The sequence below is a fragment of the Gopherus evgoodei genome, chromosome 1, assembly GCF_007399415.2.
Source record: "Gopherus evgoodei ecotype Sinaloan lineage chromosome 1, rGopEvg1_v1.p, whole genome shotgun sequence".
Taxonomy (NCBI): Eukaryota; Metazoa; Chordata; order Testudines; family Testudinidae; genus Gopherus; species Gopherus evgoodei.
In genome coordinates, this window is record NC_044322.1 from 249,114,441 (window position 1) to 249,136,990 (window position 22,550).

The window sequence follows — 22,550 nt, forward strand, 5'->3', positions numbered from 1 at the left end:
AGTGAAACCATACACCCAAGAGGAAAAAAGTGACCTATAGTTATCAGACCAAGATGACAAATCAACCTGGCACAGACTTATCCAAAGAGAACTTAAGGATAACTGAACCAGCCACATGCACAGCCTCATATCAATAGCAAAGTTTAATTCTTAGGAGACATTTTCAAAAATCTCCAGGAAAAAAAAAAAACAAAAAACACACACACATTTTGTATCAAATAGAGAGACAACAACAGGTGGAGATTCAAAAATCCTAGTCAAACAATGCCTCATCTGCTGCTTTCCCTCATGCGTTATTTAGTACTACCCCATAGGATTGTTATTCTTTAAAATCTTGACCAATAAAACATTTACAGCATTATAAGAGATACAAGATACCATATGTAGATTAAGCCTCACGTGCTCTTTTCTTCCCTCCCTAGCCATGGTGACTGATAACAAGGCTTGTTCCATTGCCACTCTGCAAGCGAGAGCTACACCAGGCAGTAGCCATCTCTTATGACTGCAAAGAGCAACTCACTCTCTGGATCACATAAAGCTTCTACATACACTGGTGACAACATCTACCTTTTCTACACAGGGTGTGGCAGAGAAGGAGCTATCTGGCTGTGCAGGGACAGCCCTTGGAGGCTGGCTGAGGAGATTAACTATTGCTTCCAGCTGTTTATGGATGATAGCTGAGGCTAACCCCATGCCCCTCAGTTGGGTTTCCATGCTCTGTATGTCCTCAGAGTCTTCCCGATGGCTGGTTTCTAAGAACTCCAGTACTCTCTTACTTGTTGCAGACGTGACCCTCTCACTTTCTGTAAACTGAAGTTTTGTTGTCTCCTCCTGAGCTTGATGGCTTGGAGAAGCCTGCCCCCCTGGTGCCTCTGCTGGGGGGTCATCTCCTTCTTTGAGGTTGCTCTTCCCAGTAAGTACATCACAATGGCTTGGTCCTGCAGCAAATCTGTTACAAGCAGTATCTTCTGGATTTCTCTCTGTCCTCCAGGCCAAATACAGGAATTATACTTCATTCATGCTCCCTTTTAAGGCCAGAGAAATCCAGGTTTGAGATTTCATCATCCTGGCTGCCATATTTAATATTCACTTTGTTGCTCCCACTCTCAGGATGGCTGGACAAAGCATGAGCTGCCACCAAAAGCCCAGGTTTACTAGCATGTGCATTGCTGCTGGTCTGTGATGGTCCAGCCTTCTCCCTGTCACTTTCAGGGCTCTGACCTAAACACACAAGAATGATTATTCTTCTAAAACAGCATTCCAAGATTCTGGCCAGTGCCAAGACCTAACCATGCTTCTCGCTCTGAACCAAGAATACACTACAGCAATATCCCTTCAGAAGCCATATTAAGACATTCCATTTCACCCGGGTCTAGTGGAAGTACAGGTACTAGCTGAATGTGTAAAGAGAAGTTCTAACAGATATGTATCTTTAATGCATACAATATACTAAGAGCATGAGGTGGGTGTACGGTCTGGGATACTTGGTTTTGTCATTAAAAATATGACTCGGTCCCTTCTCAATTTGTTCTATTACTCTCTGGTTGCAAAGGAGTTAATTTCTTTCTTGAACAGGACAAGCAATGCAGTGCCGGGGGAAGTCACCACATAAATGTGAATGAACTATCAGGAGCTGTCAACCTATGAACTGAGCAATAGAATCATGGAATATTCCGAGAGCACCGTATGAATTTAAAAAGTCATATTTGTATCGGTCTGAGCTAGGGAGTAGTTACTGGACTTTCCTGCAGGAATTAAAGTCACTAAGAGATAATTAATACAAATGACCAAGCCGGTACACCTCACCCCTCTTGGGGGAAACTGCTTAGTTCTATGGTATGAACTGGTTGAAGAAGCCTGGCAAACAAGGAATCAAAAATCTGTACAAAGCAACCACTCTGATTTAGGAAGAGTGGGTCACTCTGATTTACCCATGAACTCACATGGCAACCACAAGAGGGATAGACCCTATGGAAAGGATCTGAAGTACTTTGTTCTGATCCATGTGGAAAATGGATGGCTGCCTGATAAGCCAAGCCTGACGTGTAAACTGTTCACTGTTTAAGAAGTCTTCTCTGTGATGCTTTTATTCTGAACAAATACCTTGCTTTGTGAAGGCTGGATGCTCACTGGTTAACCCTGTCATGGCCCATGAGAGAACAATGCTGCAGGTATTGAAGTGAAGTGAGGCTTGCTATTCCCATGAGTTCAATTTCTTTAAATTGTATTTCAGTTGGACATAAAACCAAACCAAAGGGCAGGAAGAATTGCAGCTTAAATCCCCAGGCTAGAGGGAAAGTGTCATGGGACTCCTCCTCAAGAAAGACAATGGCTGGAGGTCTGAAACCTATAGAGGATGCCTTCAAGGCGATCATGAAGGGATCAGAGTTGCAATTACCTCAGGAACCGTGACAGTTGGTACATGGTGTTTTTGAAAATTAAGATGTAATAAAAAATCACTATATAAAAAAAAAGGAGTCAGTCCCTACACATACTACATGGTGTGGTGTGAAGGGTCTCCCCAGGAGGTGGGAACATTACCCTGAGTTACAGAAAGTGTATGAGGGAATGTAAATGTTTTTAAACTAATTACAGGGGCCACTCTCTCTCTGTAACGGTAGGTGCCTTCATTACCATGTGCCTGATTTTTCATAAATGCTGGGCACCCACAACTCCAGCTGTAATCAAGGGGAAGTGTGAGGATGGGCTGGGAATACAGTTTTATGATCCAGGGCTCTGAAGGAACTGTAAAGGATTTGGCTTGAAAGAGAGAGAAGGAACGCATGGCAAACCAGGATGTAAATCTACAGCACATTACAGTGCTGCACACTAACTGGTCATATGGACCTTGTTGCCATGTACTAAATGTTTCCCAGTGCACAATGATCTGCTCCTCTTTCAAAGAGCAGTATGTCATTGCATACTAGGTAAAATTTACTGCACCGAAGCAGGGTCCACACAGCCAGTTAGTGTGTTCGAGATTTACACCTGACTTGCCACACACAAAGTCTCTGTCTCCACAAGTCCAAAAAGTGACTTCAAATAACTCTCTACACAGAAGTGCCTCTCCAGATCCTCTACACCTTCAGTCATCAAAACTTTCCAGGGCTAGAAGCAAAGTGCCTTCCCTAATAACAGTTGGGAAGCACCTTTTTTAAATTCTCTAAAATTCTCATCCTAGAGGGCTGAGAAAGCTGACTTTAAGGATGGACATAGCAAGGTGAATATGGCCTCAGACAGAGTAATTTTGGGAGACAGAAGCTCCACATTTTTGGAAGTTCGAGAAAGAGGAAATGTCTTAGAGGCAAGCAATTTTTCTTTTTTCCTTTTCTTGTTTGAAAACTCATCAACTACCCCTAAGTTTGGAATGTTCAAATAAATCCCAGAAGACTAGGTGAAATAGTGAGCAGAGAGGAGGGATGGTGGTCAAAGATTCACAAGTAATTAGCTGGTTACAGTTTTCCACCTACACTTTCTCTCTGTGTGTCTCTTCTCTGCATTGTGCCTTTATTTCTGCCTCATTTTTCATCTTTCAGGGAAAAAAAACCACTATTCCTGTGAATTTGAGTTCCTTAAACTGTGTTTCCATCGGACTTGAAACCAAACACAGACACAAAAACCCACCATAAACAAATTATTGAGATGTTTGAGTCACAGGACTCTACAATATCAGCCTTACAATAATTTCTGGTAGGCTCTTCTCAAGGCCATATTACAATTGCAGCAGACAAAGTGAGCAAGAGCAACATGTTGACACTTTTGCTCTGCAGACATTTCCATGAAGTCATGTTGCAAGCAACACATTTCTATCCCGTCTTCTAAAATGTACCTCCAGCCCCCTTCCCATCTGCGCCAAATATTACAATATCCAATTCATGAAACTCTAGAGGACACTCAATCCACTTTCTCTTCCATCCCACACTTGGAAATCCTGCTGTCATCTCAGAGTTAGAACTGCGACTTTAAAACTCTGTTCTGACTAGAGTGTGAGGTAACGGTAAGCTCACAGTGCTATTCATCTGTAAATCTCCAACTAATTTACAAAGGAATTCACATAGCATTGCCTCCATTTTATAGGAGGGTGGGGAGGGAAGCAAGGCAGAGATGTGAAGTAATTTGCCTAAGGTCACACAACAGTCAGTTTTCCACATAGAAAGCAGTACATTCTAGCTGCATGTCACCTCTGAGATAAGTACAGAAATCCAACTTCATCCCATGATTTACTCACCTTGAGGTTCAAGTGTAGTCATAACTGGGGGTATATCACTGATGGCAGGATCACGGGCAAATGTGATGTTTCCGTGGTGTTCCATTTCAGAGGTAGAAGCATGGAACCCAGGCCATGGTCAGCATGGACTAAGAGCTGACTGAGGACCTTGCTGAATACATCCTACAAAAAGAAGCATCATGTCATTGACTTGGAGGAAGGACGTTCACTGTGGAGATTGAATCGCCTATGTTTCCAGGAAATCAGTCCCTCCGGAGCTGTTGTGCATATTAACAATAGAAGTCTCTATGGGCTGAAGACTCAAATTAAATCAAGCTACTTCAGGAGTCTAGGTATCCACTGCAGGGATCTATTTAACTATGAGGTCTAGTAGCCAAGGTAAGAGTACTTATCTTGCTAATTTCATGCAACTTGCAAGAGGCATTTATTAAAAATTGGGTGTGCCTTTTTGCTTCCTTATCACGTTTCCAAAGAAGGCTTAAACAGCTTTGTTATTCTTCTTGCCAGTATCTCCACAGTATCACTGCAGGGGAGGAGGCAGAAGAGTAATTCTGCATGTTTTTAATCTTAGAAATATTACACTAACTTTCCCTAGGTTTTCTGGAGTACCTAGGAGGAGAAGGGTGCTTAGAAAATGGGCCTTGTGCACTTCCACATCTTCCTTGAATTGGGAGAATTAAATCTTTTAAAATAACTATCTTTTCCTACAAGTATGATGTGTCAGACTCAGAAGGGTGCTAAGAAACAAGTTAACAGTATGACTAAACATCTCTTTCCCTCAGCTGTCCAGTTTACTGTCTCTGTGTGAAAATTAGAATCTCAGTGAGAGAAGGGTTAAAATGTAAAAAGATCGCCAACCAAGATAAAAGGATTTTACTTTTTTGACCTCTCCAAAAGCATCATGTTGTTTCCATGTATTACAAAGCAGAAAAAAAGAGAGGGGCATAAGATCATTCCCTCTCCCCAGTTCTCTTTCCAGGTTCCCTTAATAGTTAGGGTCTTCCACTTTGAAAGCTAGAGGGTCATTCAGCTCAGATTGGACACGTAGCTCTTCCAGGAACCGCCCATCATCAGAAATGACTATTATTAATAAAATGTGGTTGATTGAGTCATAACAACATCTGGGAGTAACATTGTGCTTCAACATCATCTACAATTATCAGCTGTGACAAAGTTCCTCCTCTACCTTGGTGGGTCCTGCGCTTATTGGCAGATTTGCTCACCTCAATGATCTTCCCCACAGTCTGGGACAACTTTTCCTGTGTCTGATCAATTAAGCCTGTCTGCCTTAATGGTTCTAGCAGGTTCCTGATTACTCTAGTGCAGCCTCTCTTCTGGTCACTCAGGGAACAGAAAACTACTCATCCAGTGACCAGTATATTTGCCCTCTACCAGACTCCTGTACCACACTGGTTTGGATCTGTCACACAGCCTTTCATGTTTTTTCTAGAGCTGATGGGAACATTTTCAACTAAATGTAATTTCACCTCAGTATGCTATATAGTCAAAACCAGAACATTCCACAGAAACTTAGCGGTTTCAACAAAGTTTCTGATGGGAAGGCCTCATATCCAGGGCTCTCTGGTCACTTGTGACCAGAGAGAGAGAGAGAGAGAGAGAGATAAAAAAACTGAGCTTTCTGATTGTAAGACACATTTTTAACACAAGTCTATTTTGCAAACGAATTCCAAAGTTGTGTTTTCATTCTAATCTAGGACAAAAACAAATACTGAAACCTCAAAAGTGTTCGTGAGACTGAACTGTCATTCTCTGACCTGCTCTAGATTTTCCTGAAGCCACAACAGCAATAACAAGGACTGTATAATGTGATTGGTTTCTAGAGAGTAATGATACTGAGTAGAACATTCAAAGGGTGGCTAACACCCAAGAGTTAAGATCAGTAATTTACTTGCAGGAGCCTAAATGTCTACTGAAGGCACCTACCTGCTTTGAGTTCTTATTTGGCTTTTGAAGACGTGTTCTAGTCAGATGAAACTGAAAAGCAAGAAAAATTATTGTAAGTCCAAATGGCAGAGTAAGCCATAACCCAGCACCATAGAAACAAAACACTGCAGCACAAGAACATTACATCCTTTCTATCCCTGCATTTCATAGAAAGCAAGTCCCAACTGTACCCTTCTCACAAGAAGCTACTACAACTAGGATCTAAAGCAGACAAAAGAATAAAAAGGGGAGATGCATCATATCCAAATGTGTTTTTTAAATACACAAAAACAACAACAACCAGCTCTTAAAGGCTGTAAGGCAGGCTTGACAGAGTCCAGGATTGGGATTAGTGGACAGACAGACAAACCAATGAAATCCACCTTCATTTCAACTCCCTCTTCAAGCCACGTAGTTAGAGGCCACATCTAGGCAGTCCGAATACAATTACAGTAGACATAAAAATAGCAAAGCAACACATGGCAATAACCATTTTTCTACTGTATCTTTTGATAGTAGCAATAGCTGTAATCTGAGCTAGTTTTAGATCTTCCCATTTCACTTCAGACCTGTAGCAAGACAAAGATTTCACACAACATTCAGAGAGAAAGTTAACTTACAACCGATCCCTCCAAGAACAATAAGATAAGTAGCACCCCAGAACACAGATATACACTAAAATGGAAGAAAGTCAACAATTTCTTGTTATGAAAATTCAAACATCAGAACCCCTTTAATTATGGAATATAGAAGTATGAGAAATCTGAAACTGTGTTGCCTAAAAGAAACAGTGAGTACTGTACTTTAGATTAGGAGGAGATCAAAATATTTGATATAAAATACTGTCTCTAAAGGAAGCTAACACAGGGATGGGGTGGGTGTGGGCAGAGAAAGGGAAAACAGAAAAAAACTTATCAACCCCCAAAGTCAGTCTCACTACAAAAAGTTACTCCAAAATCTTGGAGACCTGAAAGAGAAAGATAGTTAATTAAAATAATGTATGAAGTAGCCTATCTATTTCTTTGACTGGCACGATTCTTTCATTCAGTTGGACTCTTCTAGGATACCACACCCTGACTAGCAACTATTGCTGATTAGGAGAAGCTGTTTTTTCCTTGCTAACACAGACAAGACACTAAAGGAGGAGTGGTGTGTGGTTTCCCAGCTGATTTGCTATGGATCATTTAAAGTCTCTCACAAGTTTTAGAATACTATGTTGTAATTATGCTAATTATTTGTAGTAGAGTGTTAATGCAGTTTAATAGCTAGAGATGCTGGCCTTCCATAATCAGCCTGTTTTGCACCTTTTTGCCTTATACATATGTCCTGCAAATATTTGTTCTCTGTTGCACAAAGTCTTAACCCTAAATTTACCAGAAATAAACCAATGACATTTTTCTTCTGCCACGGTTGAATTTGTCTCAAAAGTTTGAGGCAAACTGGAGATGGTATTTGGGAGCTCTGCATATAACAAGAGATCTTTTCACTTCTTGAAAATTTACCTTTTTGATTTGGTTTATCATAATTCCCAAACATCTTGACTGAAACTGTGAAACACTCTGTAGGGTTTGCCTTAACTAGGGAAAATTTTGAATTTACTTCAAATTCAGCTACACCATGGTAGCTGAAGTCAACCTTTTTTTCTTTATATAGATACAGGAGCCTAGGCTAGAAATTGACCAGCTAATACGTTAAAGATGTTGTCCCGGGTCTGCACTAGGAAAATAGCTGAGTTTAAATCACTTAACTAATATGCATTAAGTTACATGGGTCCAACCTTAAGTCAAACTTTTTCTAGTTGTTTTTTTCTCCCTTCTTCTCCCTCACAAGGTTGGGGGGAAAACTGGTAACATTTCAGGAAAGAGAGAGATAGGTATCTTGGGATAATAGTTAAGGAGTTATTAAAGGTCATTTATGCATACATAAGGAATTCTGCAAGATTAATAAATATCTTGTCTAGTCTGCCTTTTGCTGGCATAACTGTCAATTAGAAATGCTATGCCCTCAAAAGCACCCTGTATAGATGCAGATATACTGGGAAAGAAAGCCCTATGCAAATATAGCTTACTTCTAGGGCTGTCAAACGATTAAAAAATGAATCACGATTAATCGTGTGATTAAAAAAATGTATTGTAATTGTGTTAAACAATAATGGAATACAATTTATTTAAATATTTTTGGATGTTATCTACATTTTCAAATATATTGATTTCAAGTACAACAGAGAATACAAAGTGTATAGTACTCACTTTATAGTTTTATTACAAATATTTGCACTGTAAAGAACAAAAATAGTATTTTTCAATTCACCTCATACAAGTACTGTAGTGCAATCTCTTTATCATGACAGTTGAATTTACAAATGTAGAATTATGTACAAAAAATAACCGCATTGAAAATAAAACAATGTAATACTTTGTCCTACAAGTCCGCTCAGTCCTACTGCAGCCAATCGCTCAGACAAACAGACTTGGATACAATTTGCAGGAGATAATGCTGGCTGCTTCTTGTTTGTCACCTAATAGTGAGAGTGGGCATTTGCATAGCACTATTGTAGCTGACATTGCAAGCTATTTATGTCCCAGATGCACTAAAAATTCATATGTCCCTTCATCTTCCATAGGACATGCATCCATGCTGATGACGGGTTCTGCTCAATAACTATCCAAAGCAGAGTGGACGGATGCATGTTCATTTTCATCATCCTAACCAGATGCTACCAGTAGAAAGTTGATCTTCCTTTTTGGTGGTTTGGGTTCTGTAGTTTCCGCATCTGAGCGTTGCTCTTTTAAGATTTCTGAAAGCACGCACCCCACCTCGTCCCTCTCAGATTTTGGAAGGCACTTCTGATTCTTTAACCTTGGGTTAAGTGCTGTAGCTGTTTTTAGAAATCTCACATTGGTACCCTCTTTGCATTTTGTCAAATCTGCAGTGAAAGTGTTCTTAAAACAAACATGCTGGGTCATCATCTAAGACTGCTAACATCATGAAATATATGGCAGAATGTGGGTAAAACAGAGCTGAAGATATACAGTCCTCCCCCAAGGAGTTCAGTCATAAATTTAACTAATGCATTATTTTTTAACCACCACCATCAGCATGAAAGCATATCCTGTGGAATGGTGGCCGAAGCATGAAGGGGCATATGAATGTTTAGTATATCTGGAACATAAATACCTTGCAACACCAGCTACAAAAGTGCCATGTGAACACCTGTTCTCACTTTCAGGTGACATTGTAAATAAGCAGCAGGCAGCAGCATCTCCTATAAATATAAACAAACTTGTCTGTCTTATCAATTGGCAGAATAAGAAGTAGAACTGAGTGGACATGTAGGCTGTACAGTTTTAGATTTTGTTTTTGAGAACAGTTATGTAACCGCCCCCCCTCCCCGAAAAGTCTACATTTGTATGTTGCGTTTTCTGATAGACATTGTAGTAGAGTATTGTAGAATTGAAAAATATTTTTTTACAGTCCACAATTTGTAAGAAATATAAAGTGAACACTGTACAGATTGTATTGTGTTGTAATAGAAATCTATATGAAAATGTAGGACATCCAAAAATATTTAATTGGTATTCTATTTTTTGCAAAGTGCTTAATTAAATTGTTAATCATGATTTAGTTGAGTTAATTGTGAGAGTTAGGCTGTCAATTGCAGCAAATGAAATAAGTAAACTGAAGTCAAATGATACTGGCAACCAACTTTTGCTGGAATAAGCTGCATCTCTCTTTCTAGCGTAGGCAATGTAGCGTGGCTTTTGTAGAATGTAGGTAGTGCAGAACCACTAGATCAGTTTTCCCTCTGTAGAAAGAGTGGCTTAGAAAAATGCATCTGGAACAGCGTCTCTCCCATTCACTTTGGATACAGCTACATGGTGCCAACTTTAGCACTTGTGCACATTAGAATGTTCACAGCTGTAATAGTTGCAGCTGAGGCCTCTGTGTGCTACCCTGCTGCAACTGGGCCCCCTTGTGCTAGTTACTGCATATAAACATTTCAAAATACTGCATGATTACAGAGAATCTATCCCTATTCTACAAGTGGCCCTTTTAGAGAGGGACAAAGTATAGAAATGACTTAAAGGAGTAGAAGGGCTGGAAAGAACCTAGGAGGTAATATGCTATCATAAACTCAAGCTTGGTGTGGGTTTTAGATTAAAGCACTCTAGTTCAGAGCAGCCCAGTTGTATTTTAAAAGTTTTTAGACCCTGCTCACCAAGACCCATGTGACAGCAATGTCAATCATTGACAATGAGACTTTTCTTATCAGCACTGTAGTGTTCATATCATTTGTAAATGAAAGTTGTCTCAGTGAGGTCCTGCAATGTTGAGTGGAGCAATGCCTAAATACCTTTAAGCACAAGGGCCCTAATGTTTTTGCTTTCCAAAGGTATGTGGTGCCCTAAACAGAACCCATAGCCTCTCTATTATGGGCACTGTACCATCTTCTTTGGCACTTCTAAAGTGCTTATTTTAATGAGTGATTTGCTTTGTATTTTCCATACAATGGATTGATGCCTTTCTTATGACAGGTAGGTCTAAGGCTGTGAGAAAAAGCTGAATTACTCACTCTTTCATGACAAAAAGGGTTGAGGAGGCATCTGAAATGGTCCTTTACCCACCATAGCTTATGCCCAAATAAATGTTGCGTTTAAGGTACTACCAGGCAGTCTGTACCCACAGAAAACCAAACACTGCTACCCTTGATACTTGTCACCCTATGATGTGGATTTAAAGGGCCTGCTTTCCTAAGGGGGAAGATTGCATCTACAGCCTTTCACAGTTCCAGCTGTGAAGTGTGGAAATATGCAGCCTTGATACAGACTCAGGGATTTTATAGGCGGTTGACATTACACCCACCCACATAACCAGTATTTTATGGGCTGTGACATTTATGCCCTAGGGCTATCCCGAGAGGGGCTCTATTTTGAGCTAAGCAAAGAAATCCCAGGCCTGTTCTCTCCTGGGGCAGAAGCCAGGACTGAGCAACCCAGGTAGTGTCTAGCCAACCTGGGCTAGCCACTGGTAGGAATTTTAAGCAACTGCACTGTTAGCAACTTCTGAAAAGCAACCTGAAGTCCCCAGTGCAGTTCTACCACAGCTATGAGAGCAACACTTATTTCTGCTCTAGTTTCTGGTGAAACTGAGAACGTGTTTACAGGTGTGAGTAGTGATCTAGAACTACTCAGAAATTAAGGCTCTAGATTTGTTTCTATGGTACAGGGGGTAAGCTTCCCAGGCTTTTAACTGTCATCTACACACTAATGCCAGTGGTTGCTGCTACTGGCAAACAAGGCTACAGATAGCATGACTAACTGCAGGCACAGATGTTGACTATAGAACTGGACAGACTTCTTAGAAAGAGCAGATTAGACCTTCATTCAAATGAAGTGACATTTTATTTTGAAGACAGTGGTAACACAAACAAGTAGTATCTGAGCTGAGAAGTGATCTACATTAGAGCAGTCACACAACACCGCCAGACATTGGAGAGATTTAGGCACAGTGCATACGAGTACTAGCCACTGGTGTCTTTGATATATGCTAGTACACATCAAGTCAGAAGGAAGACTGAATGAATGTGCTTTCTTCCTTAGAAGTAGAAGTTTCAGGTTTCTAGGTCACAGGACCTCCTTAGACTTGGAGGCCTCCTCAGCCTCATTTTCTTGGTTGTGTGGTTCAATGGCATCTGCAGACACCTTACCCAATGGGATGAAGGGTCCCACAACCCAAGACAGAGGAGCAGTCTCCATCACGTATGCCATCAGCTCATCTACATATTCCTGGGCCTTGGTCACCATCTCCTGGCTCTGGGTTAGGAGGCTGCTGGAGAGATCCTGGAAGGAATGGGCAGTGGAGAAGGATGCATGAAGCTCTTCCATGTTGTGATACATCTGTTTCACCTTATCCTGAAAGTTGGTGGGGAGACCTTGAATGCTGGCTACTAGCATCTGGCAGGCATCCTGCAGCTGCTGGATAATGCTGCGGGAAATAGCCAGGGTGTCAGACTCCATCTGTTGGAGAAATAGGAGTTTAATTCTAGTGTTTAGAACACAATAAGGATCAAACTTGCTACTGCCTCGGGTGATGTTGTAAGGCAGCAAGTTATGCTGCAAGGTACTACTGGCAGTCAAGGAGGTCTGATGGAAAGACCATTGGCACCAACAAGGTCTGCAATGGATGTGCAGTGCTCTTTCAGGATACATGAAGAGGCCAAGGTGCACCTTCCCTAAGAGAAGGGACTTGTGGCAATGGAGGCTAACAGGCAATAAGCCGTGTAAGGTCAATCAGAAGAGAGCTAAGCCAAGTTAGCTGGGGTTTCACTGGTTGCTAACCCATGATCTACAGTCAGTTTTCAGGCTGTGCAGAGGTTTAAAGTAGTAAGCATGAATCTAAAGAGACTATGCTTCTTGGGCACAGACCTTGCTGGTGTGACATCACTTTAGGAATGTCTAAGCAAGGAAGCCACTCATTCGGCTCAAAAAAGGGAGCAACTTGGTAAAGAACATAAAATCACCTGAGTTTGAGCTACTTATCCAGAGATGTAATTATTTTAGGCCTTACAGGGTGGCTAATTTCTTCAGACCAGAGCTGACCCCACCTCAACCCCTCCATGCACACACCTCTGGTTTCGCCAAATCCTTCATTTCACTGCTTTCTGGCTGCTCTCTATTCCAGCTCAGCCATATGTGATGGAACTTCTCCTGGACTTCTTGGGGAGAAACACCTTGCTTAAGGTATTCAATCTAGAAGTGGATGAAGCATATCCAGAGATGAGACATTTGCACATCAGTTATTCTAGTTCTACTGTTTGACATGCCTTCACCCCACAGAGTGGTATGCTCAATGCATCAAGAGCAGAAGGATCTAGTTACACAGCACAACTATGAATGAGGCCTAAGCCTCATTGTACCACATTCTATACATGTGTGGTTAGTGTGTTCCCTGCCCTGGAGGGCATCAGTTGTAAGAGATAGTGGAGTTCCTACCAGTCCTATGTTTTCATGAAGCTGGGAAAGAGCCTCTCTGATGCTTTGACTGGTGTGTCTCATCTTGTTTAGGGAGTAGCGGTAAGCACGTTGGCGAAGTTTGGTTGACAGGGAACCTAAACGCACGAAGTAACTCCGATGCTCTTGTGGTTGTGCTGAAGACACTTCAGCCCCTTCCACAGATTCAGCAAGTTCAGCTAGAGGGAAGAGAGTTCAGGTTGTTCACCCTCTCAGGTTAAGAGATGGTGAAAGGAGTACAAGCCATACTGATCTGCTAAATCTTAAGCTCCCTTGTAACAAGCATTGGTCTTGCACCTATCAAGAACCACAGAGGTAGCTTCAGCCTTAAGGCAAAAACCCACATACCACACAGCATTATCAAAGTACGCAAAATCCTAGTAATGACTGACTAATGAATAGTCATGCCCATCATTTCTTCTAGTACCACCCTGTCCCCACTTGTTGCTCAAGTCATTTTACATGATTACATGCTCACCAACTGAAGTCTTAACCCTCAGTCTCAGCTATGGAAAGGCTGTAGAATGAGCCTGCATTTGGTGCCAGAGAAGATTGAGAAGCCTAGAGAGACATTTGGCCCAAAGGGAGGATTACCTAAACTTTAAAATAATAGACCTGTCACTCATGTGTGTGTTCTGACCTAGTTCAGCATCTGTCATGGGAAGATAGTGATCCAAGAGCTCTTCAGATTTCTCCAGCACTGCTTCCATTCCACTTATGGCCAGTTGGCCCATTCTTGATTCCACAACTGTGCTCATGCTGTCAGTTACCACTGATTTGGTGGTCTTCATACTGTCCTGCACAGCCTCTTTGGTCCAATCTACCACTTTGATCATGGTTTCCTTGACCTCTTCCAGACTGACAGAGGCCAACTCCAGTGTCTCAGATGTAGCCTAGAGAACAGTGATCAAGCAAGATCTTGTACAGTAATTCAGGGTGATAACACCACATTTACCCAGAAATGGAGGTTGGGGGAGGGGATTACCACCTGCTCTGCCCCATAGGTCAAATCTTCAGGGGAAGTACTGCATCTTGCTGTTAAGCATCAGACCACAGTTCTATTGAGACACTAGCTCCTGCCTCTTGACCACTTTTAGTGCAGAGTGTTCCTCTGCTGGAGGAAGCATCCCATTATTGGCATCCCTTTCATAAGGTCATGATGTTTTGTCTAGTGAGAGGGTGGTGAAAGTTACCTCATCAGCAGTCTGTTGAAGGACTGGTAGATTCCCCTCCACTTTGTCAGGTATCTCAGAAACACACTCCTCCTCTGTTGTCCCTATAGAAAAACCAGGAGTTCAGTTTCTTATTAGCTCCATTTTGCTATTGTAATATTTACAGAACCTGGCTCACATCTATAATGAGAGCTTCAGTTCTCCAATATGTTCAGGCAGCAATTGTTCTGGGTTGTAGGTGCTCCACATTTCCCCCTTCCTTCCCCATCCAAGGTGGTTGCCTCCCTCTCCAAGTTATGAACTCTTCTGTAAACATTTTTATGAAAAATGGTGTCCCGTTCAATAGTTCCATGTTTCCTCTCATGCATCCTAATTGGGCAACTAAATTAAGATGGTTTTGACTAGCATCTGAACACTCTCTCCTGCCTAGCATCTGAACACTCTCTTCTCCCATCTATACTTACTGCAGAATTGTCTCTTACCCAAGCATTCTAGGCATCACTTTCCAGGCTCCCTCTCCAAGTGAAAGGTTTTTATGTTCTGAATAAAGTGCAACGATCTCACCCCATAGTCTTACAGCTCTGAAGCTTTTTGATCAAACATCCCTCTGGAAGGCACCAAGAAGTTTTTGCAATGCCTTGGCTGCAATAAGTCCAACTAACTGCTCTCATGAAGGACTCAAGTCAGGGAGCAGCCATTGCTGTTGAGCTATTGCCTCTAAGCAGCTAGTTAAGAAAAAAAATTTTGTAGTTGTAGCAGCCAGATTACAACACTGCAGACATGTTGGTCTAGAGATATCAGACAAGGTGAGTGAAGTAATATTCTCTTGGACCAGCCTAGATTCTGAGCCTCTCTGGCTGCAGAATGAGGAGATCTCATTTTGGAATTAGGTACCTGTTAAAGAGAGAGTGTTGCTCCTTAAAACCCAAGAGATGAGCACTAATATCTTACCTCCTGGCTACAGTGAGGGCAGGTTCAGCAATAGTAGCTAGTGTAAGCAAAGTCCTGTGTTAGCCTCTGGGAGAGGTTAGCTTACATGCATGGGCTACAGTACTATTCCTCTATGGTCACACCACCCCCACTGCCAGCTTCTCCTCCAGTACTGATCTTCATGCACCTGAATTTTAGAGATGGAAGCTTCCAAACAGGGTGTGAAGCACCTACTGTTGAGAAATTGCACCACACAAACAGAAAGGTCTGCATATATGCTTTACTCACCCTCAGGTTCAAGTTTAGTTACAACTGGCTGTGCACTGCTAACTGCAGCACTGGTTATGGAGGTCACTCCCTTCTCTGCCATGTCACAGATGGACCTCACATAGGGATGGCTCTTCTTGGTGGAAGCATAGGCAGTGGCAGCCAGATCACAGGCAGAGTTGACTAAAGGTAGACTGGCCACCCTCCTCAAGACATTCTAGTGAGGCAAGGGACAGAACAGTGAGTCAGAGAGGCAATGTTCTATACTGGGGCTGAAGCTTTACTTTTCCAAGTGGTTATACCCTTGATGCAATAGCCCCAATCAAAGATTCTTGAATGGTCAAAAATCTGAAGAAGCCTAACAGCTACTTTTGAAGTTAATACTGAAACTGGATCACTAGGTTAACTAAGGCAAGAAGAAATTTTTAAATATGATTATAAGCCAGGCTATTTTGCAGCATCTGGAAGAGCAACTGCACAAATCTCTAGACACCAGGATGTGCATATGTGAAGCCTGCTACCAGATAACAGCCAGCCATCTTTCATATTCACATGTTGAACCAGCAATGCTTAAGAGGGAGCACCTACCTGTTGCTCTTCCTCTCCATGCTCTGGGGATGCCATAGTTGTGTCTTTTCCATTAGAAGCCATGGTATAATCAGATATACCTGAAAAGAGCAAGAAGAAAGGTCTGAAGTTACAAGTTTAGGGTGCCGTAACTTTTCCTTACGACAAGAGTGGTGTTCTACTCTAAAGTAGGACTAGAAGGAATGGCAGGGCCCTCATCAGATTAACAGGAAATATCTAGAGGAATAGTGAGCTAATTACATTGTCACTGCTTTTTTGAAGAGCAAGAAATATTTCAGTTCTGCTACAGCTAAGGAGAAAGCAAGCAGGAGGATTCCTTCTCAGATAATGGAAGATTTTGCAGCCACTCTGCAGCCATGAGATTCTATTAAAGGCATCAGCTAAGGGGCTTAAGGCCAAGGAGTATTAAGTTCCTCAGACCCAACTTTCTACCACCTGTCCTACCCACAGCTTCTTAATATATACATTTACACATCCAAACATCTATTAGTCACAGAAGTACAAAGCCCTGACCAAGGAATTGTATAAACAAAAAGGAAAACTCAAAAGCCTCACCAACAAGTTCCCCTCCTTTAAGGGCCAACCTACTAACCTTTCTTAGTACTTCAGACACTGCCTTACTCTACTCACCTCCTGGTCAGATTTTATACACCTCTGGTGATGTAATTGTGAGGGAAGGGAGTGAAATACTCAGGACTGACAGTTAAGATAATCAGTGAAAAGAAGGCTTTGCTAACCAGTAGGAGAGTGGAAATCCTTTGAGGCTGCAAAGATTGGGAGTGAGTTATTCCCCAAAGGTGATTCCAATTAATTGCACTGGGTCTTTGCTGTCATCCAGCTGAACTCACTTTGAGTCCACAGCCTGCCTAGAAAGAATTGCTAGTTAGGATGGGTAACATTTTCAAAAACACCTGTGTGACTTTAAAAGTCATTGACTTTCATTGTCCTTTCCAATGGGAAAAGGGAGAGAAAAGATTTTTTTTTAAAGGGTAGAGAAAAGGATAAAAAATTGAAATGGAACTTTTCATTTTATGAGAAATCTAAAAAAAAACATAAAAATCCTGAACAATATAGACCATCTCTGGTGGTAAGGTTGCAGATAGTAATGTGCCTGATTCACCTGCATGTTGGCCATAGTTTCAAAGTAAAAACTGGCACACAGGAACAAGGAGAGGCATATCGGAGACAGGTAGTTTTTTCCACCGATTAGAATACTAGTCTAGGATTTGAGCTGGGTTCAATTTTATGCTCTGCCACAGACTTCCTATGTGACCTTGTGCAAGTCACTTAGCTGCTCATTGGCTCAGTTTCCCCTCTGTATAGTGGGGATAATATGGCTTCCATGCTCCACAGAAGTTTTGTGAGGTACTCAGATACTCTGGCAATCAGGGCTATATAAATACCTTAGATAGAAAGTGAAGCATTTTGTTGGGGAACAAGAGTTGGGTAGGGTAACTGGAAGAACTTGCCCTCTCCACCTTCATCTCCCTTTCAGAAAAAAGGGAACATGTGCCACTTTCTGTTTCAGGGAAGTGTGAGAGAAAAGAGTGTTTATCCTTTTGTCACCCCTTCATTGTTCTCCCTCAGAGTTTGAATTGGAATTGGATTGAACTGGAAAAAAGGTGGTGGTACTGCCCCAAATCCTGCCCACAATCCAAGCTCTGCCTATATGAGATGCTACTTATAGCAGATTGTGCAGGTGTAAAAAACATGAGCACACATGCTCTGCTGGGTTCCCCTTGGGCTCTCTGTAAGGTTCAGCTACACCACTGCATATGACCAGATTAAGATGGAGGCACAGTAGCCACATGCCTGGATCCCAGTCGTGATTATGTCAATTTCAGCTGTCATTTAAAAATAAATGTTTCTATCCCTCATGGCTGCAAAGAAAAGCTTGAGATTATCCACTGAATAGACCTGAGACAGTGATATCTGCCTGTGTCTGCCCCCAGCAGAGGGAGAAGCAGCATGCATACCAAGGGAGGTAACTCTTTACCCCCACTTCGCCCTACCTGTTCTTGGTGTGCGCCCACCAACCTTCCCAGGATTTCAACAGGTAAATGCCTAGCTGGGCTCTGTGGGATTGGTGGCATCTGGTCTTTTAGCCCCAAGGGTCAGATACTGGCCATGGGAGTGTGAATAGTTCCTTAATGACATCCACTCTCACCATGAAATTGAGATGACACCCCGGGGTAGATTATGCAGATCTGCAATCCTCTCTCTCTTTTCTTGCTTACTTTGATCAACAGTGAAATAGTTGAAAAGCTAGACATGTATATCACCATCACTTGGCATCAGAGTTACCCCACTTTGATGAACGGGGCAGTTCACACCTCTCTGAGCTCCTGTGTCAGGCTCTCTGCAGAGGCAGGCAGATGCCTGTGCATCCATTTTTGTTCTTATCATGGTTTCAAGGTTTTTTCCATATTCTGTTGTCACATTATATTGATAGAGCTTAGCTCCATTAGCACTTGAAGACCAGCCACTCCAGATAATGCAAGAGACACAGAAATGTAAGTCTCTGCGGGACCTCTGATGCACCCTGACTGTTTTGCGCTTTTGCCACTTTATCATAGAACTCGCAAGGCACAAAGTTTTCCAAGTAACTGAATTTGGAAGTATTTTACTGCTCATTCTAAACATATGAAGCTGCATTTCTCAAATGTTCTTTCTAGCTGCATTTTGTAATGCTTAAGGAAAAGTCCTCTCCTCTCCATTGACAGTTTCTATGCCTTCAATACAGATAAATATCAAGGAAATTGTAAACATTTGTAAAATGAGCATGATTGCATAAAAATACAATTTCCCATTGGATTCCTTCTTGCTCACTGTACAGTACAGCCTTGTGGCACAAACCACTTCATGGCATTACTTGTGATATTTTTGGAGAGGTGCGAAGTTCGGTGCAGTTAGTTGGGGCAGCAAAAGAGTCATGGAAAAACCAGAAGCAACTGAGACTCTTTAGTTTAATTTTGATACCCTAACCAGTGCTGAATCCATCTTAATTCCCACCCTTGTAGTCTTTTTAGGTTAATGCTATTGTAACCCACACATTTTCAGGGTGTGGTGTTCTGGCTCAGCAAGTGGCACCCAGACCACTTCCAGAGGGAGAAATTAAGGAATCTGCTCTACTGTCTCAGCTAATAGCCAGTTGGCTTTTAGCTCATGCAGTAGAGGATTATACACTAAGCTCCAGAGATCTCCAGTTCAATCCTGCCGACTGGGGTTTTGTCAGTGTTACACTATCCCCTTCCCTTCTAAATATTTATTCCAAATGGGCAACTAGATTGAGATTCTGAGATGCTGTCATCTTTTCCACTGAACATTGTCATGCAACATTCAAATTTTTGCGTGCGGACCAGGTCTGAGCAAATAATGAATTTTTCATTTCAGGGGATGAACAAGAAATAAAATTAAAACAATCAGTTCAAATCAAAACTCATTTTATTTTCAGTTTTTCCTCATTGAAATGGAATAAATGAACAAATGTGTTTCAAGCCAAACAAAACAATTCACTTGACCCTAAATGAGTTTTTTTCAGTTTTTCATTTCATGTAGGTTTTGGGTGCTTTTTACTCCCTCCCTTTTTTTAAATCTAGCTACATTTGGAAAAGAAACACCATTTCAAAATGAAAAAAAAAAAGGGTTTCATTTCCAAATGTTCAAAATGAAAGTATTTGAAATGAAAAGTCAAAACATTTCATTTGAAATGACCAAAACAAACTTTTGACTTTTTCAATTTCTCTCCCCCATTTTTTACTTGAATTTGCAAATAACTTCTGTGTTCTGAAAAATGCATTTTTGGGCAAATTTATGATTTAAAAATATTTTACCCAGCTCTAGTGAGGATTCTTCATCCTGCATCAAATTGAGCCTCTGTTACCTGTGCTGAAGAATCCAGGTTCCTTAGCAAATTCATACACCTCTTTAGGTGGCCTGGCTACTGGGATGGGGTGGGGTGGGGAACAATACACCCCACTGTGTTAGGCTGGGTTACATGACCATTCTGATGTGGCAGCATTACACACCCACTGTGCACAGGGGCAAAAGACTACACAAGGTGCAAAGCAGTGGAGAAGCAGGCCTGTATTGTGCAAGTGTCCCAGGACATATAGTGAAGGCCAATATATTTATTCTTCTGTCTGGTCTGCCCACTTTCTTTGCACCTGCACTGGGGAAGGCAGTAGCAGCCCCACGGAGCCTGATACCCCATCAGCCACAGAACAGTGATTACCTACTCAGCCAGTACTACCAGGCTATGTAGGGCAAATCTCAATGTTGCCTTTATAGAGCTTTCTAGTCACAAGAGAAGACAACTGGAACTCTAACAGAATTGAAACTACAACAGGGTTCAAAAAGAACTAGATAAATTCATGAAGGATAGGTCCATCAATGGGCAGGGATGCTGTCCCTAGCCTCTGTTTGCCAGAAGCTGGGAATGGGCAACAGGGATTGGATCAGTTGGTGATTATCTATTCTGTTCATTCTCTTCGGAGCTCCTAGATTGGTCACTGTTGGTAGACAGGATACTGGGACAGATAGACCTTTGTTCTGACCCGGTATGGCCGTTCCTATGTCTTATAAGGACTATGCAATGGCACGTTCTGTTTGCTATCTGCTAAAATTCCTAATCTTCTATTAACCTCCCTGTTTTAAATTGATTATGTTTGCCACACATGTAACCAAAAAATCTTGCTCAAGGTCAAACTTTTTATAGTTCCCTTTTCCCCTCCCACAATCTGTATTGAAATGATTCCAAAGGGACTTTCAAAGAACCTGATTTACTTACTTACTTCAAGGCTATTCTGAGACTCAACTCTAATCTCAGAGCTGAGTTCACAAAGATCAAAGCTTTCGTTTGACAAACTTGACAATTCTACAAATAAATTAGCTCCACGGAGAAGTTCCTGTCCTGTAACAGTTTCCAAACTTCTGCAGTGTCACTTGTTATGTGCGCCTTCTTATCCATATTCTACAGTTTCTGTGGAGTCTGCTTATGTTCTACCTCTTAAAGCATTGAAGGGTCCCACAAACCAACAGAGAGGTGTACTGTACACCACATACTCCAGCAGCTCATTCATATGTTCCTCCTCCTTGGTCACTTTCTCCCATATTTGGGAGAGGATTTGTCTAGACAGATCTTGGAAGGAATCAAGAGTGGAGACTGAAGCATGGAGTACTTCTGTGGTATGGGAAACTTGTTGCATCATATCCTGAAAGTTGATGGGAAAGTGTTCAATAATAACCAGTAGGATCTGGTAGATGGTCTTCAGGGGTTGGGTGATTATACGAATCAAGGCAATGATGCAATATTTCAGCAACTGCAAGAAGGAAATTAATAGTGTGAAGGTACAATTTTTAGAAATCTCTCTTGAAATGGGAGACATCTACAACTACACTATTGTTTGATCCTAAAACTGTTCCCCAATACAGAACCATTGTTCCTACCCCCTTTGATGTTTTCCATGCCAATCCAGCCCTGTTTGGTATGGTTCCCCCTGATCATTATGGAGCTTCTGTTGAAGCTATATACCAGTGATACTCAGCGTTCAGTGGTCCAGGAGCCATATTAGAGATCAACATTACCCAGTCGTGTGGATTCATTGTTTCATTTACTATAGTACTATACCTAATTTAGTGATGTATATATATATATTACTCACAAAGTAAATCAGTTAATAACTTAGTGCAAGTTGATAACTTAATTGGTTAATAACATAGGAAAAGCATCCTCGTTGGTAAATAGCTTAGACTAGTTAATAATTAAATCAGTGTTTTAATATCTCATTCTGCAAAGAGCCACAAGAGACACATTAAAGAGACACTTGCGACATGTGAGCCTCGGTCTGAGTATCACTGCTATAGATGGTCTGGAATGGGCCTAGATAAATAAGAAGTCTTGTAATCTTGGACTCTCGTAAAGACTTGATTGCTAAAGAAAATAAAAAGCTGCTGGGACAAAGAACAGCAATGAAGCTGCCAAACCTGAAAAAGATAAGTAAAAACTGTCTAACTGAAGCAGCTAACTAACACTAATCCTGATGAAGAAGGCACTAGATGATACATTCTGATAATACTGGGTCCATGGACCAGGTGAGGATCCCGTTCTGTCTGCCACCATGGCTGGAAGGAACTGTGACAGTTGGTGCTCCACACCACTTTTACTGCTCGGCCCCCGCAAACATTTGGAATCACAAGAGAAGGGTGTAAGGTAGTGTTCCAATGGCAATAAAAAGTTCCATTGATCTTGGCTGTGCCACAGGTACAGTGCTTAATTTGTGTCAGGGCTTGCCAGGACTGAGCCACGGCACCTTTAGGCTTGGCCATTCATAACCCCGGCACTTCTGGGCTTGCCATATCAGTTATGAAAGTAAAAAAATTCTTGAACATCTCACTAGATCCCTATCTGCA

General features: G+C 41.7%; 3 protein-coding genes across 25 annotated transcripts in view; all 3 read right to left on the bottom strand.

Annotated features, from left to right (window-relative positions):
* LOC115639502 (perilipin-3-like) overlaps positions 1-22,550 on the bottom strand; it is a 122,893-nt gene that overhangs the window by 96,906 nt on the left and 3,437 nt on the right. For 22 of the 23 annotated variants that reach the window (XR_003997705.1, XR_003997689.1, XR_003997691.1 and 19 more), the window contains exons 2-3: positions 16,140-16,219; positions 15,573-15,768 (exon numbers count right to left, since the gene is read on the bottom strand). Coding sequence is in view for 5 of the 23 variants with exons in the window: in XM_030542403.1 (XP_030398263.1) it covers positions 15,573-15,768; positions 16,140-16,219 (276 nt within the window). In the remaining 18 variants the exon portion in view is untranslated. Of the gene's footprint in view, positions 1-378; positions 533-15,572; positions 15,769-16,139; positions 16,220-22,550 lie in introns of those variants that run through there. The other variant, XR_003997709.1, reaches the window with a different exon arrangement.
* On the bottom strand, positions 11,540-14,401 carry LOC115639560 (perilipin-3-like). Its single transcript, XM_030542507.1, has 4 exons — positions 14,376-14,401; positions 13,165-13,361; positions 12,799-12,921; positions 11,540-12,189 (listed from the first exon to the last, which is right to left on the bottom strand). The coding sequence occupies exons 2-4, from the start codon at positions 13,225-13,227 to the stop codon at positions 11,797-11,799; spliced, it is 579 nt and encodes a 192-aa protein (XP_030398367.1). The 5' UTR covers positions 13,228-13,361; positions 14,376-14,401; the 3' UTR covers positions 11,540-11,796.
* LOC115639575 (perilipin-3-like) lies at positions 21,052-22,323 on the bottom strand. The gene is made up of 2 exons (XM_030542534.1): positions 22,171-22,323; positions 21,052-21,460 (listed from the first exon to the last, which is right to left on the bottom strand). The coding sequence occupies exons 1-2, from the start codon at positions 22,258-22,260 to the stop codon at positions 21,134-21,136; spliced, it is 417 nt and encodes a 138-aa protein (XP_030398394.1). The 5' UTR covers positions 22,261-22,323; the 3' UTR covers positions 21,052-21,133.